This window comes from Melanostigma gelatinosum, assembly GCF_949748355.1.
Source record: "Melanostigma gelatinosum genome assembly, chromosome: 17".
Classification (NCBI taxonomy): Eukaryota; Metazoa; Chordata; class Actinopteri; order Perciformes; family Zoarcidae; genus Melanostigma; species Melanostigma gelatinosum.
In genome coordinates this window covers 20,138,216-20,154,723 of record NC_136650.1, presented here as the reverse complement: position 1 = coordinate 20,154,723, position 16,508 = coordinate 20,138,216, and the positions used below count along the sequence as shown (strand labels likewise).

Genomic DNA, 16,508 nt, shown 5'->3' with positions numbered 1-16,508 from the left:
TCATATGTGCCAATACTAGAATTTAAACAGTTAATATGCCCAGCCTCATATTGATGGGTGAGGGGTTCATAGGGCATCCCCTATGAACCCCTCACCCATTCCCTCCTCCCTTTGGAGAGAGAGTAGTCTTTACAAGGCTTCAAGAGCCACTGGGCCACAGGACCCTTTATTCATTATTGATGATTCACCGTGGACTTCATTACTTGTTGTGCAATTAAATATGTATTCAAAAAATAAAATAAAAAGAAATATGTATTCCGTGCAATTCATCAACCGGCCGGAGGGATGGAAGGTGTGGGTGTATGGGGTTTTAAGAAATCCCTCGTAGTGCGCATGCGCATAGATTTGAAGAGAATACGCCATATTGAATTCCCGTAGGAAACGGCCAGCATTTTTTTTTACTCCCCCAGCTAGCGGTGTAACGGGGACAGTTTCTCAATGGTTCCGAGGTCGGTTTAATGTTTAAATACTTCTCTTTTCGTCACCCCGGACAGAGCGGTGCCGGTTGAGAGGTCCAGGCCCAAGGCTCGGTAGCGTGCGTTAGCTATACTTGTAGGAGGGGGTGTTACCAGAGAGAAGTTGAATGGATCCGAGGGTAGCTTGGATTCAGCCCGAACAGAAAGGACCTGCGAACGCCTTATGGATGCACGTCTGGGAGACCTCTCAGGGAGTACGGACACTCTCCGCTCAGCACCACCAGCTCCACAACCAGAACCACAACCAGTGCGTGAATTACGCTGCGTTGGATGTTTTAAAAAATGTGGCCACCGCGGTGGTGGCATCGGGCAACAAGAAGAGCATTTGCAGCAGTAACGTTACTGCCGGTTTCAGCAACGGCAGCAGTAGCCATCGCAGCATCATGAACGGCACTACTACTAGTATTAATGGCACTGCGCTGTCCAACGGGAATGTAACACACAACTCTTTCACCGCGACGCACGCAGCTGAACCAGGATCCGTCTCCTCGTCGTCGTCCTCGCGGGAATCCCGGACCGACAGTCCGCCTTCTTCCAGCTGCTCACTCGAGAGGACTACTACTGTTGGAAATGCACCGGGCAACGTTAATAAAAACGTCGGGGGTGCCAATCTGCTCTTCAACGTGAGGGACAGCATGGGAAATAATGTCAACCTTTACCACCATCATCACCACCATCATCATCATCACCTACAACAGGAGCACCCGGCTTTTAATTTACAGCAGATTTGCGTGAAGCGCCATCAGGTCCACTCCTCTCCTTTACCTGTAAGCCACACACACAACAATCACCACCCGGGCCGGAGGAAAATTGACAACAAAGCGAGCACTTATGGGATGAATTACTTGCTTTCAAACTGCACTAATGGCAATTACGCGAGCACTTGGACGCCTTGGAAGACGAGGAAGTACAGCCCTGGGGTCCTCGGGTGAGTGAACACTTATCACTGCTTTTTAGGTTTTAGAAGGTTAACGTTGACATCTGTCGTTTGAATTGTTAAAAAGCCGTTGGGAATTTGTATTTTGTTGCATGTGTCAAGTATCATTGTACATGACGTTCCAACGTGATATAGCTATTCGTTTCCCCAACGCAGTAAACGCTATCTACGTTAGCAGCGTAAACTGGAGTTGGGCTGTTTGCTGGATAGCGTTAGCTAAAAAATAAAAAAAAGCTACCGTTAGATTAGTTGCGTAAAGAGACCGGAAGTGCTCAGATTTTTGTCTGCTCAAGTTTGAACTGTGCCGTTAAATTAAACAAATGTACAACTAACTATTGATGAGTACGATTTAAAGGACATGCATTAATGGGAAGTGTAACAATACACAAGCACAGCATCAAGTACTCTTTTAGTAGTGTTTGGAGATTTATTTAGAAGGTTTTGACCGGATATGTAATCCGGTGGTTACCGTTAGCATGACTGATTAGCCTATAGCTAGCTCAGTTACGGTTTTTCCCCTTTTGTCTCCACATTGAAGTTGGGAAACTAACGTTAGCAATTTAAAAATGAAATCAATAATCTTTCGTCAAGCAAATAAGAGTGAGTCGAATCAAACGCCAACTGGAATAATTATACAATACTACAACCGGGTCTTAGCTAATGGGGTTGAATAACACTAAACTTACGTTAATGTTGGGTGACGTTCTCCATTTAACGTTACGTGCCTGAACTATTCCTAATGGCTTGATCATAAAAGTTACATTTAGAGTATGACACAACTTTAAAGGAGGAGCATTGATATTGTATGTTTCAGTAGTTTTCATAGCATTTCATTACACTTTAAAAAAGTGAAGTAAACTGTTTATTAATACGTTAAGTTGTGCAGTCTTCTTTTAATTAATTGTGTTAAAGTTCTGGATAGTTGGCCTTTTTAAACTCTGGTTATTGTGGGTACAGTTATGGTTTACTCTCTTTTCACAGGCTGTTCCTCATGGAGCTCTCTCAGGGTGACATAAGATATGTCCCAGACAGGCTGGGACGTACTGTACATATCGAGTACCGTAACGTTCCACTGTTGGTGTAGTAAGAGCAGTGTAACTGAATGAAATATGATTTGTGATGTTATGTATTATGCTCTGGCAGAAGCCTTCATCCATAAGAAATGACAGAGGAACTGCCAGATGTGTTGCAGGACCTTGTGATATTTGTAATGGCTGGTTGTACCCATCTGGGAATTCTCTGTACAAGGAATCGGTGTTTGTCATGAAGGCACTTCCACATGCTTGATGCTCATAGTTTCCCCAACCCAAATTCTAAGTGAGCTGAAAATCTAAGTTCTTAATTAATACCACGTCCTGCAGGTAGTGAATGAATACAAATGTGTCCTTTTCTTCTGGTATTTGTGTTTGTACACGTTTTTCTGATGCAAGTTTTGGCTTGTGCACTAATAAGTCTTGCAGTAGCTTGCCTCCAGGGGCTCTGTTTGGAGTCCCACACACACCTTCAAATTTAAAATGCTAATACTTATGTGGTGGTGCTGTCTTGATGTTATGAAGATCAGAGTAGGCTTGGGTTGATAGCAAACGCTGGTCATGTACTGCACCTTTGAACACTGTTTATTACTTTAACACTGGGTCCTAAAGTTATGTTTGACCCTAAACTATGTTTTCAGGGATGGCTGCAACAGCAGTTCTTCTTCTGACTGTGGGGGGGGGGGGGGCAACAATTACCATGGCGGACTGTTGGCATGTAAACACCCTGGTCTGCTGGCAGAGAGTTTTGAACCAAAGAGTGGGCACATCATGGGCTGACTGCGTATCCTCCAGGGCTCTTGTAATTGATTGTGACAGTCTCCCTGTTCTGTATTTCACACTGACATCATGCCATGGTATGCATTCCTAGAAAACCGATTGGTTCTGTGAAGGTTTAAAATCCTCAGAAAACCTTAAAGGTGTGTTGTACCTGTCTCTTGATGAGGAACACATATCCTCACTGATGGTAAGATAAGACTTCTACAAAAACTTAGACCGTGACCACTTTTGTTCTTATTTCTAGCCCCGTGGTTATGTTAAGTTATGAATAGGGCTAAGTGTAGTATTACGGTTATGTTAGAGAAACCGGCTTGGACTCAAATGATATGTGATCCTAAAAAACTTCTTTGTTCCGTCATACTTCAGCAATTTTTTCCCCGGCGGCTCCTGTTTGCACATCGTACTGTTAAATAAAAAACTAAAGCTTAAGTGGCTCCCAATGGGCAGGCCAGCCACACATAGTGTATGAATGGTAGAAAGGCGCGACATAAATGCACTCTGTTTACCTTTTTGATAAGTACAGCACCCGATGAGATCGAGTGTACCGCTGTGCATCTTTGTCTGATCGGGTCTGCAGTAAAGTAGCAGCTATCAAAACTCATGGAACTCTCTGAAGAGCAGCATACAGCAGCGTTACTTTGCTTCCTCGGCTCTGGGCTGATGGGGGTTAACCTACACCGTGATAAGAAGGAGGCATATCTTGGGCCATCTGGAGAGGGTTTTTAAAAAAAATCTTTTTCCAAACTCTCAGCCAAAAATGTGTGAATGCGTAAGTCAGTCTTTTTAGAAGATATCCTCATATGATTGTTAGTTGTGTATAACTCCGCAATGAGAAATGTGAAACACTCAAAATGAAAAGAGATATTTCACACCATGTACAGTTCCTTCTCTCAATCCAGGCGTCGTCCTGCTCTGTGTGGAGTATAATAACTGTGACTGAGGTGAGAATAACCGTTGCCCGTCTCCCTCCTCTTAGACTCCACGAGGAGGTGATGGACCTCTACAACTTCATGTCTCCTCGGCCGGAGGAAGCAGCTATGAGGAAGGAGGTGGTGAGCCGGATAGAGATGATCATCAAGGAGCTGTGGCCCACTGCAGATGTGAGAGAGAGAGACAGACAGACACACACACACACACACACACAAGTCATGAACTCTTTCACTGACCTTCTGGAGGCAACTGATCCTGAGACGACGTCTCTTAAAGGAATATTTCTAAATAGAGCTGGAGGACCCTCATTTCAGCCCATTAATCCCGGCCTGTCTTTGTGCTCCGGCCTCGTCGTATTCACCAGACGGAAAGGGAGAGAACTCCACTCTGCTTCCTATTTGGAGAGCTTTCGCTTGCAGACCCCAAAAGGACGTTTTTTTAAACTATTGTGTACTTAATTTGGCAGCTCGTCAGCGTTTACTGTCCCTGAAGTGGGAATACTGTGTTCTTGATAGTTTGCATAGATAGAAACCTTTTCTGACTCTGAAAATGAATGTGCTCGTGGAAAGCACCTGTGGTTGTAGCCGCTCTCTTCAAGTGGATAGATTGTGCCGTAATGCCCCCAAAATCAAACTCTCTCAATCCTTAACCGGCTCTGTCTTTAACAGATGAACCACTCAGACTTTGCTCATTTTTATATTTCTTCATCATTGTTGTTTCCAGGTCCAAATATTTGGCAGCTTCAGCACAGGGCTGTACCTTCCAACAAGGTAAGACACCAGTATTAATGTAAACTTTATCCCTGGTGTGTTTTCCTGGCCAGTGTTTTAACGTCCCGCATGTTTCTTTTGCCCTCAGCGACATTGACCTGGTGGTGTTTGGGAAGTGGGAGCGCCCCCCGCTGCAAGAGCTGGAACAAGCTCTCCGCAAGCACAACGTGGCCGAACCGTTCTCCATCAAAGTGCTGGACAAAGCCACGGTGAGTAACCAGGGCAGGGTCCTGTGTTCACATCGAGGCCCGAAATAAAGCCACACCCGAGAATTTAGAAGAAAAATGAGGATTTCATATCCCACCTTCAGTGATGAGCAAGGATCTGGCGCCACAGAATAGTATGACAGGTCCCCCAAAATGTTTAATTCTTCACGGTAAGTAAGAGAACATAACAGTCAGAGTAAATGGGGAACCGATTGTAACAAACGCAGCCAAACCAACATTTGGCAGCGCTTATTACACTCCGAGAAAAGTTCGCCTGGGTTTTTAAATGGTCAGTAGGACGTGTAAAGCTTTGGCTCGTTACCTCGTTACCTCCATGAGGGGAAAAGAAGAGACTCAATTAGTGTCGTCCATCTGTTTGCGTGATACATGGCACACGATACATGGCATCCCCACACATGGCGAGTTGTGTGGGGATCTTTTCCTGTTGACCTGTAAATATACAGTATGTGCCAACTATTATATTGCAAAAGCAGCTCTAGTTCACCAAAAAATGTAAAATTGGTCGTCAGCTACTCGCCCTCAGGTCAACGATTCTCCCCCGTGTACTTCTGACCATTCTTTTAGTAGTTTTTCTCTGTTTGAAGTTAAAACATTAATTTAGCATTTTTTTTAAATGAGCGATTGGACCTAAAAGGCTGTCAGTTAGAACAGATGGCTTTCTTGTCCTCAGCTGATGACTTCACCGTAACGTTTGCTAATTCACGTCTCCGTCTCTCCCTTCAGGTGCCAATCATCAAGCTGACCGACCAGGAGACCGAGGTGAAGGTGGACATCAGCTTCAACGTGGAGACTGGAGTGAAGGCGGCAAGCTTCATTAAAGATTATGTTAAGGTGAGATACAGTGTTATTTAATCAAATGATGCACACGAGTCCAGACGGGGATTGTGAATTGAAGAAATCCTGCCACAACGCACATTACTGCGTACGACGCAGATATGGAGGAAGAGAGCAGCAAAAGGTCCCGGAGACGTATTTAAGTAAAAACCACCAGAGTCACATGATTGCTATTTTACAGTGGGGTCTAAATACAGCTACTTTGGAAATTCCCGCTGTGAATCAGGCAAGCCAGCAGTTAAAAGCATTACACTTTAACTTCACTCTAATCTTGAATTGGCACTTCTCATTTCCAAAGTGAAGCTGGGACCGACCCCAGCAACTGTGCTCAGAATAATATCCTCTTAAGTCACACAGAGTCTTGCTGCCAAATCGACTCAGCGGAGGTGAAAGGCGGCCCGTGGCTCTGACAGAAAGATCTCTGCCTGCTTTAGTCGCGGTGGTGGTAGCTAACGCAAGAGAGGAGTTCCAGGAGCTGATGTTCCAGCGAGTCTTGGCCTCAGGTTATGGTTTTCTGGGTCTACGTGTCGGAGCTTGAAAGCCTGCTGTCGACTACCGCAGGCAGCATCACTCCGGTGGTGGTGGGTGTGACGGCTTCCAGTGCATTCACTGAGAGGTCAACCTGAAAGTTCATCCTCGTGGGTCACATTTCCATGCAGCCAGTCGTGCTCTCACTTCTTAAGGGGTGGGGGGGGGGGGGGCACCCCATGAGCAAAACATTGGTTTTCATGAGCTGCTCGATTTTAAGGTTCTGGGCTGTTATTTTGTTTTTTTATTGTTTCAGAATATTGGAAAGAAAACATCCAAAATACACATTTCGGTGTTTATTTTACTGCTTTGTCTGATAGCAGTTCACCAAAAGTTAGAGACAGACTTTGATCACTTCATTTACTTCTGTTTAATGAAACAAAAACATAGATTTGAATATGAATTATTTCCTTTCAGTGAAGTCCTTGAAAATGTCAAACTAGTGCTTGAAAATGTACTTGAAAGTCCTTGACGTTTATTGTTGAATGTCTGCATGAAGTGAAATGACATGATACACATGATCAATATTTCATGGTTACTTAATAATTGCTCACTCAAAACATAATTAAATTGACTTAAATTCAAAAGGAAAGTGTAATTGCTCATTTGAATCTACTTTTTTTGTTTCGTTTAAGGATTCTCTCCTCTGCTCTCTTCCCGTTACCTAACCCAGAGTTTGACTGAATCCAGCGTTCTCGCATCCGTCTCTTCTTCCGCTTTCAGGTGTATCCAGTGCTGCCTTACCTGATCTTTGTCCTCAAGCAGTTTCTGCTGCAGAGAGATCTAAACGAAGTCTTCACTGGAGGAATCAGCTCGTACAGCCTGATCCTCATGGTCATCAGCTTCTTACAGGTACGGTGAGACGCAGACAAGCACCCCTAAACATGTTGTACAAGCAGGAAGCATCCCAGAGGAAGGAAGCGGCCGCAGCTGCACGCTGGAGCTTAGAGGTAACAGCAGTGCTATGAAAGCGCTGCAGTATTGTAGCGTATTGGCCATTGTGTGTTTTAACCCTCCTGTTACCTTCAAATGTACTCACATCTTTTACTATTGGGGTCAATTTGACCCCAGCAATTTCAACCTCCAGAAAATGCATTAGGAACTTTTTGCTTGTTTGTCGACTACCTAAATAGCGCATTAAATAAAAATAAAAAAGACACCCACCCCCTTAAACATCCGGGAATACCTGTTAAGCGACTATGGAGAAATATGCAGGTCAGAATAAAATCTCACTGATTGACATATCATTTAAAAGAGAATTTGTTGGTGTTTTAATGGCTTTATATTATCTCTAAGTACATATTTTTGTTATCTGTAAAGTTTGGAATGAAAAACTATTTCTGTTATTAAGGCGAGTAACATTCGTTATGTTCGGGGTCAATTTGACCCCAGGAAAAACAAAACCAATTTCTATAAGAAAAGACGTGTGCATCAGGGATTGTTCTATTCTACTAATGCGAATATGTATGTGCGAGATAGTAAAAAACAAAGTTACATGGTCACTAAAATGAGTTTGACAGAATACGAACTGACAGAATATGAACAGTATGTTATTTTTCCTTCAGGCCACCAGAAGGTACATTCCAGCCTGTTGTTTGCACAACTGTACACATGATGTGCAGAGAGTGCATGCATGTTCCTTGCAGATGTATTTCACACAGGTGTTGCTGGTCTTGGAGTCATTTCTGTTGGGACAGACCTGGCACCTGCCACGTTTCTTGCCTCCAGTTTGAACCACTAGAGGAGTTGGGGTGTATGTCTCTGTTTGGATGTCCTTCACAACGGTTGCAGCAGCTGTTGATGCTCTCGGAAGGCACCGTCTTCTCTCGATATGAGGTTTCACCAAACGCGTAACCCAGTTGCTCCAGGAAAATCCTCCTTTGGCTCATTTTTCCGCTGTTCCAGTCCTTGTTCATTTCCCTCCATATTACAAAGGCATTGTAGGCGCTCACATCAATGATGTTGAAGAAAATTACAAGGGGCCAACGGGCAGTCATGCGTCGGCAGCTGTGTGTGGCTGTGACCTTGTCCAGGTTATCAACACCTCCCTTTGTCTCGTTGTAGTCCAAGACCATTTGTGTTTTTTTGTCTTCTCTGGTGCTCAGGACAGCATCTTTGTGCATGGTGCTCATCAGCAGGACATGTTTCCCTTTCTTGGGGCAGTAGGAGACGACAGTGGCTTTGTCAGTAAAGGCAAAAATTGAAGATGTTACCTTCCTGTTCTTCATCAAAAGCAGCTCAGTGGGAAGCTCCGGCTTGTTTTTTCTCACTGTCCCCAACATGGTAATCTTCCGCTTGCTGTTGCTTCGCCTTTTGACTTGTACACTCCTGCCAAAATGAGCAACCCAATGTAGGCTTGCAAGTCGGTCACATCCAAGTCTTTCCAACTCTTCCCATACACACGCCTGCCCTCTAAATTTGTCATCTCAAGTATATCCTTTTCAATTGATGGTGTTATGAAGAGCTCAAATGCTGATTTTATGTCATTGACATGGCTGACAGCGTATCTGGTGGACCTGGAACCATTTTGATGACATCAGAAGCACTAAGTCTACCCTGTTGTTCAAGTGGGGAGACGGACCACAATAACTTTCCAGTTTTGGAACTGTAATATATCTGTAATATATGTGACTGAGTGAAGGATGAGAGGTGACTAATGCTCGTAGAGAGAAGGTTAAGGAGGAGGTGATGTATTTCTCTCTTAAGCTTTGAAGCTCCAAAAAGTGTGTGTATATAGGGACAGCCCTATCATCTCAACGAATGCACAGTAACACTTGCTTTGTATACACACTAATCCAGTCTTCCTGCGCTTGCCCTTCAGCTCCATCCTCGTATCGATGCCAGGAACCCCAGTGAGAATTTGGGCGTGCTGCTGATCGAGTTCTTCGAGTTGTACGGCCGCCATTTCAACTACCTGAAAACCGGGATCCGCATCAAAAGTGGAGGCGCATACTTAGCCAAAGAGGAGATCATGAAGGCCATGACCAATGGATACAGACCATCCACGCTGTGCATAGAGGACCCGCTTCTCCCAGGTGTGTGTCGCAAGTTTACGACGGTTACAGTGAACTCAAAATGAGGCTGTTGGGGAACTGTCATGCCATAGAGCTTACGACGCCATCTTTTTTCTCTTCCACCCTTTAAAATGTACCTCTGTTTGTGTTCGTCTTTACTACATGCAGGTAATGACGTGGGGAGGGGCTCCTATGGTGCCATGCATGTCAAGCAGGTGTTCGACTATGCCTACACTGTGCTGAGTCATGCTGTGTCGCCGCTTGCACGGTCGTATCCCAACAAAGACTCCGAAAGGTTTGCATTCAATCCACTCAACAGCAGCAAAGGTACCCAGAATAAAAGTGGTTCTCTTTTAAACCTGTCTGTCTCTCTCTCTCTCCTCCCTGCAGCACCTTGGGGAGGATAATCCGGTTGACCCAGGAAGTTATCGACTACAGGGAATGGATCATTAAGAAGTGGGGGGTCAGGGATCTGGCGCGAACAGACAACAGAGGTACGACTCCTCAGACTTCAACATACGAATCTAGAGTAGTGAAGGAATAACTGCTTATGCTCGCCGTGATCGTTTGAAGCCAGGACTGTATGAGGAGAACAGGGTTCAGAGGTTCACTCTGACACGTGGAAAACATCTTATAAAACAATGTTTTCTGCTTCAATGAATTTGAAGAATTTGAAGTCACTGAATTCTATTAAAAGAAGAATTTTCAAAGTTCACCACTCTACTGAAAAAAACTAAGCTTTTCATGTATAAATAATAAATTCCACAGAGCAGAGTGTGTCAAATTTGTGACTTACTGAACCTTCCAGCCTTTTTTTTTTTTATTCTTTTTTTTTTTTAGCAGTTTCACCTCCCAAGGAGCCGGCGTCGGAGTGGGAGCCCTGTGTGCTCGGCGGGGGTGTCGGGACGGAGGAGCAGCAAAGAGAATCGGTGTCGCCTCACAGTGCCGACTCGCCCATGTCCATCTCCAGCCCCCAGCAGCACTCCTCCGCCTCCTCCGTCTCCTCGCTGTCTGGATCAGACAACGTAAGAACAACACACACACACGCGTGTGATCAGCAGATAGGCACGCACTGGAAACAGCACTCGGTGTGGTTTCTGCCTTTTGTAGCTCAACAGATGGAAAGATACCGTAGTTGTCAAGTGAATTCTGACATGAAGAGTTAATCCACATAAAAGCTACTTCTGTATACGTCCATGATGCATGAAACTCTCATGTCAAATGACTGCAGACCTCGATGCAGTTTTACCTCTTGCTATATTGTCTGGCACAACGAATATGTTGTGATTATGTAATGAACAACCAACGTCATGGAGTAATACAGACACCCACTTGGTAAAACTACATGCAGCGTCACCTTTTTTTCCCTGTCCAACCCATCTGATGGAAGCCTCACAAATCTAATTTCAATGCACTATTAGCTAGAAGTGTGAACCTGGTTGATGCGTTAATCATCCGTGTAAAACGGTTAATGTGAGAAGTGTTGAGTTTAAAGAAGATAGTACTTGTATAGGACTGCTATTTATGGCATGTGTGTCCTTTACAAGGGAGAGAACTTTACCTAAAAACATCTGGCCGGCTGTAAAGGTGTTAGCAGGACATAGACGGCAATGATGACACTACAGTACTCTCTCAAAACTGATTTGGAAGCAAGGGTCTCGGTGTGAATGCCTGCATGTCAAAGCTACTGAAGCTCACTCCGGTGAATACATTACCCGGCGTTGCACTGAGGCAGCTATATGATGAACGTGAAATTCATATTAGGAGCTTGGAAGCCTTTTGAGTGGCGTCATGATGCCAGAGGACATGGCTCTTTATGAAAGCCGTCGAGAGGGGAGAAGATGACGAATGGAAGGTGCCCAATGTGCTGAAGCTCCTGCAGGACGTTCGGGAGAGGGAGGGAGGGAGAGGGAGCGCTTTTCAAATGAGATCATACAGAGAGAGCCAGTCTGCCCGCAAGTCATGTAGCAAATCATATTCCGAAATAAACCATGCAGCTGCACTGCATACAGCGAGCCAGAAGACACAGAGTGGCCTCTTCCATGACCGTGTTGAACTGTCCACAAGGTTGCAGGCGTGTAAGGAGACGCTGAAGAAGCTAAGCGGGTGCTTTGTTTGCTTTGGGCCTAAACATATTGGATGAAGGGTGTGTCGTGTGCAACATGTGGAGGCAGGCATCACATAGCCGTTCCTGAAGAACAACGAACACTGTCGTTTCAGAAAGTGCTATTTTCACGACACAACAACAACAAGACATTCTCAAGCGTGCTCATCAAGTTCTCTCTTTGCTTCTGTGTCATTCGCCAGGACTCAGATTCAGCGCTGCCGTGTCCCGTCCCTCCTCCAGCCATGCCGCCGTACCCGTCTTTCCCTCCTCTGGGCCTGGCTTTGCCACCGGGCCTCAACATGGGCACCTGCAAGCCCGGCATGGGAGGACACCATCTCCTCCTGCATCCAGGCTCACAGGTAGGAACGTCCACAGGCACTCGGGACTACATCAGCTTAGATCATGAGGGGAAACAATATGATGTAGTGGATCAGGTTTAGGTACTGTTCAGAGAACTATATCTAAAATATCAGACCGAGATGTTGCTCTTTCCTGTTGTTATTGTTATTAATTATATATGATATTAATTACTGTCCCTTTGGTCCTCCAGGCTCGCATCTCGCTGCCCGTTGGTCTAGCAATGCACTCCATACCTGGCAGACAGGTGTGTATAGACACCGGGCTCCCCCCCTTCTTCCACATGCCCCCCCCAGCCCATGCTCATGCCCCCGCCCCCTCCATCCCCCAGTCTCCGCCCAGCCCCCACTCCAGCCACACACACAAGGTAGGCGCCGGATGCCACACACACGCACTCAAACGCACTGTCGAGGCAGACTTGCCTCACACACACACACACAAGTTCACACTCTCATCTCCGTTTCTCTTCCGTTCTCAGCCAAGTGTGTGATTTGTGTCTCTCTCTCTCTTTAAACAAAAAGTTAAATTGCCATCTGTAGTCATAATTGATCTGTAAACACCGTCACCGCTGCTCAGTGGCCTGATGTTCCAACATCTGGCGTGGAAATGACAAAAACAGGGACCAACAGTTTAATCCAATTCTTAGTTCTTTCAGCCTGCTGGCTCATTGAAGGAATTGTTCAACTTTCTGGGTAATACGCTGATTCACTCTCTTGCCAAGAGTTAGATGGGAAAATTGATACCACTCTCACATTTATATGTTAGTTATGAAACCACAGACGGCGGGAATTTAGCTTAATTTAGCAAACGCACTGAAAACTGAGCGTTTCCCCCTAAAGCTGTCTTTGTCCAAAGGTTAAATAATCTGTTTACCAGCTAATTGTCTGGAATATAATCCGCTTTAAAACCACAACTGGCTATTTCTACAGATGTTTTTTTTTCCACCAAATTAATCAAATGAGATACAACATTTAAAACAGTTCGATATGGAGTAAGCTAGGCTAGCTGTTTCCAGCCTTTACGCTAAGCTACGCTAACTGTATGCTAGCAGTAGCTTCATATTTAGCATGTACACATGAGTGGTATCAATCTTCTCATCTCACTCTCAAAAAGCATATTTCACAAAATGTTTATGTCCATTTAAACAGCAAAGATCTCGCAATGATCCGTGTTGTGGCAGCAATGTGTAAGTGCATGCATTTGATTGGTTAGTGCAGTGACATCCAGCATGACAGAGCAGCGTAGTCTATGTAGTTGTTGGTGCACCATCAGTGAAGAAGTTAGAGGTTTATTTGTATATTCTCTCCAACACGCCTCAGAATGGAGCCAAGTTCAACGTGAAGGGCTTCCACAACCCGCCGCTGGTCAACAACCCGGTCCTGGCTAACCGCGGACACACACACAGTCACACACAGTACCACCGCACCACTTGGCGACGCAGAAAGAGGGACAGCCTCCCGGTCAGCCTCAGCAGATAGGAACCCCTCTTGGGCTCCCTCTCCTCTCCCCTCCTGGCTCTGTGGTCGTCTCCAGGGAGGATGGACAGACAGACAGGCCGACGGAGGACCAGAGACCAGCAGTTTTCACTCTGGGGCTGCCGTGAGATGGAACTACAGCCCCCAGCTCTGCATCTTCCTCCTACTGTCTCTTCCTTTTCCGCATGACTTTTGCAGTTTCAGTATTACGTTACTTTCAGTAACCTCATCTTTGTTTCAGGTCTTTTTTGTTTATTTTTGTGAGACTTGGCGGTGAAGCCATTGCCAAGTCCACTTGACCTCGTCTCGACCGCTGCAGCCAAGCTGCCCGTGGTTCAGTGTTACTTTTTTTTTTTTTTTTTTTTTTTACAGTTTATACACTTTCATTTGTGCAATAATGTTATTTTTCTTTTTTGGAACTAAAGTAAATGCTTATTTAATTTTGTGTGTGTATATGTAAAGGCATTTTTATACAGTTTTATTTTTGTAGAGTTTTACATTTTGTTTACGAAACCTTTCCCCAGGCAGCATCTCTGGAGTCGTTTCTCTGTGTGTGTGTGTGTGTGTGTGTGTGTGCGCGCCTGTCTGTCGTCAGGTCGAGATAGACCCCGGTTCAAAGACACCCCACCCCCCGATCTCTTCTTCTCTCCCTGTCTTACTTGTGGTGTCCTGTTTGATAAAGAGAAGCGGGAACAGAAAGGGATACGGAGCTCTTACCTTCAGATTCCTTCCCTTTTCCTCCATCAGTCCTGTGAAAATGGTCGAGGTTAACGAGAAATTCCTCGTGGAAGTTTTGTTCCTCGGTCCAGTTTGTCTCAGGCTTCCTGGTGGGAAGGATGGAAGTTGCACCCTGGGATATCCCGAGAAGCCAGAGTTGAGGATGTAATCCTGTGTTGGCCCAGAAGAGGTCGCTCCTGAGCAGATGGAGCTTCAGCAGTGCTGCCTCCAGGTCGTATGTCTGTGCGTGCGTCCCTTGTGGGACTGTGCTTGTTGCCGTATTTGGTCTTCCGGGGGAAGGCGGGCAGTGACCTGCTAGTTTTCTGTCGGCCATCTTTCTCTCCACCGGAGGCGATTTTTTTCTTTTTTTTTTTAAAGAAAAGCTTCCTGACTGCAGAGTTTTGGCCTGAAAGAGCCCGTTCTCTGAAACATATGCTCGTGTCTTTTCATTTCCGTGGTCGTCTGGTTTTTTTTTTATTACATGTTGTCAGAGGGTTGGGGCTGAGAAGGCAACAGCTCATCTGACTTGAATTTGAAGATCAAGATTAGAATCAGAGTGCAGACAAAAGAGCCTCCGATTCAGAGGAATCTCTACTCGAGGGGCGTGTGTTGTGGAGGAGGAGGAGGAGGAGGAGGAGGAGGAGGAGGAGGAGGAGGAGGAGGAGGAGGAGGAGGAGGAGGAGGAGGAGGAGGAGGAGGAGGAGGAGGAGGAGGAGGAGGAGGAGGAGGAGGAGGAGGAGGAGGAGGAGGAGGAGGAGGAGGAGGAGGAGGAGGAGGAGGAGGAGGAGGAGGAGGAGGAGGAGGAGGAGGAGGAGGAGGAGGAGGAGTCTTGAACCGAGGGCCCTCGTGAAAGGGAACTCATATTTTGATTCCATTCAGGAATCTCGTGTATATTTGATTGCCAGGTACTTCCGCCAATTGTTTGCAATGCCTTCCTTTGTGTTTACTCGGAGTGTGCGTATGTCGTTTTTCCCGCGAGCACAAACGTGTCACGCAAACACACACACCTGCAGACGGGACTCGCCCAGAACACTACACACGCTGGTGTTATTACTATGCAAGTGGATATTGTAATTATTGTGTCAACTCTCGTCTTCCTTTTTTTTTTTTTTTTTTCCCTCCCCAAAATGACAAAACCCTGCTTGTTGGACTGGAGTAATGTTACTGACTGTCAAGACTTAAAAGTCAACTCATGTGAACTACAAGTCCATCCACTGACCCCCCCCTTGTGTTTGTACGAAGGTCCTGATATGTTTTCAAAGTCTAGTTTTCTACAGCAGTCAGTCACACGTGAGGAGCGTACGGATGGATGTTGATGTGGGTGGTTGGGTCTGTGTAGTGTGTGACCTAGTTGAAACGTGTGTGAGAACGTATCGCGACTCATGACTCGCCACCACCGCTTTTTAATCAGACGCTTCGTGAGCCAAGTGCACCCGAGAGAGCGACTTGCACTCTTGCAGGTGCACTTCAGAAGGTCCAGAGTGTCCACCAACGATTCTTTGACTCTGTTCAGTACTGTTACACCATTTGTGTTTCCCTTTCCATCTTTTAAACCATGGCAACTCTGACCCCACAGTCAAAACCGCACCTGGCATCAATTCAATCTCAGATGAAGGGTTTCAGTTTTGACCGATGGCTCAGCAGATTATGAGCTACTCATCACGTCCAGATAGAGAAAGTCCTCTCGTGTTCAATGATTTGACCCAAATAACAATCATTATGGACGCCACAGACTTCTCTTAGATGTGCCCAGACATACCATTGTACCGTTTCACCCTGTTTATTCCCTACGGGGGATTATTTCCATCCAAAGGGAGGTGATCGCGTTGGTGCATGAAATGCTCAGTTCCATGCGCTCCTAGCCTGATTATCAATTGGATAACAAAGTGAATGTAGTTTCCAGCTGCATCCCTAACAGCCACGTCTGCTTTTTAGCGATTTAGAACCAGCAATGATGAGAGGCTGAAAAGATGAAGTTGGTGACGGAAGGTTGTCGACTGGGTTAGAGTTGCCTGCATCTCCACACAGCAAAAAGACATGACATGCAGTATCCTGGAAGTCTGTATGGATTCAAACGTCAGCGGCTCGGTGCGCCTCACTCTCCTCATGTGATGTGAAAAGGAAGCGACAGAGAGTGGCCAGGACCGCTGAGATTTATGGCGTACATGTAGATGCAATGTAATATTACCACACTCCTCTCCCCCCCCCTCCCATTGCGATACAATGAGGGATTTTAAACTGGCGGCTGCTGTTTAGAGAGAAGCGGCAGCCTCTCTTTGTCCTGGCTGATTCATGTGAGCAGTGGTCCTCTGCATGGACACAGAG

At 45.7% G+C, this 16,508-nt stretch overlaps 1 protein-coding gene across 1 annotated transcript; it reads left to right on the top strand.

Annotated features, from left to right (window-relative positions):
• Positions 1-583: 583 nt before the first annotated feature.
• tent4a (terminal nucleotidyltransferase 4A) lies at positions 584-14,738 on the top strand (the record flags this gene model as incomplete). Its single annotated transcript, XM_079287668.1, has 13 exons — positions 584-1,404; positions 4,201-4,324; positions 4,878-4,924; positions 5,013-5,133; positions 5,875-5,982; positions 7,237-7,365; positions 9,335-9,548; positions 9,696-9,822; positions 9,918-10,021; positions 10,371-10,552; positions 11,835-11,993; positions 12,185-12,358; positions 13,311-14,738. The coding sequence occupies 13 exons, from the start codon at positions 584-586 to the stop codon at positions 13,467-13,469; spliced, it is 2,469 nt and encodes an 822-aa protein (XP_079143794.1). The 3' UTR covers positions 13,470-14,738.
• Between the last annotated feature and the right edge of the window lie 1,770 nt (positions 14,739-16,508).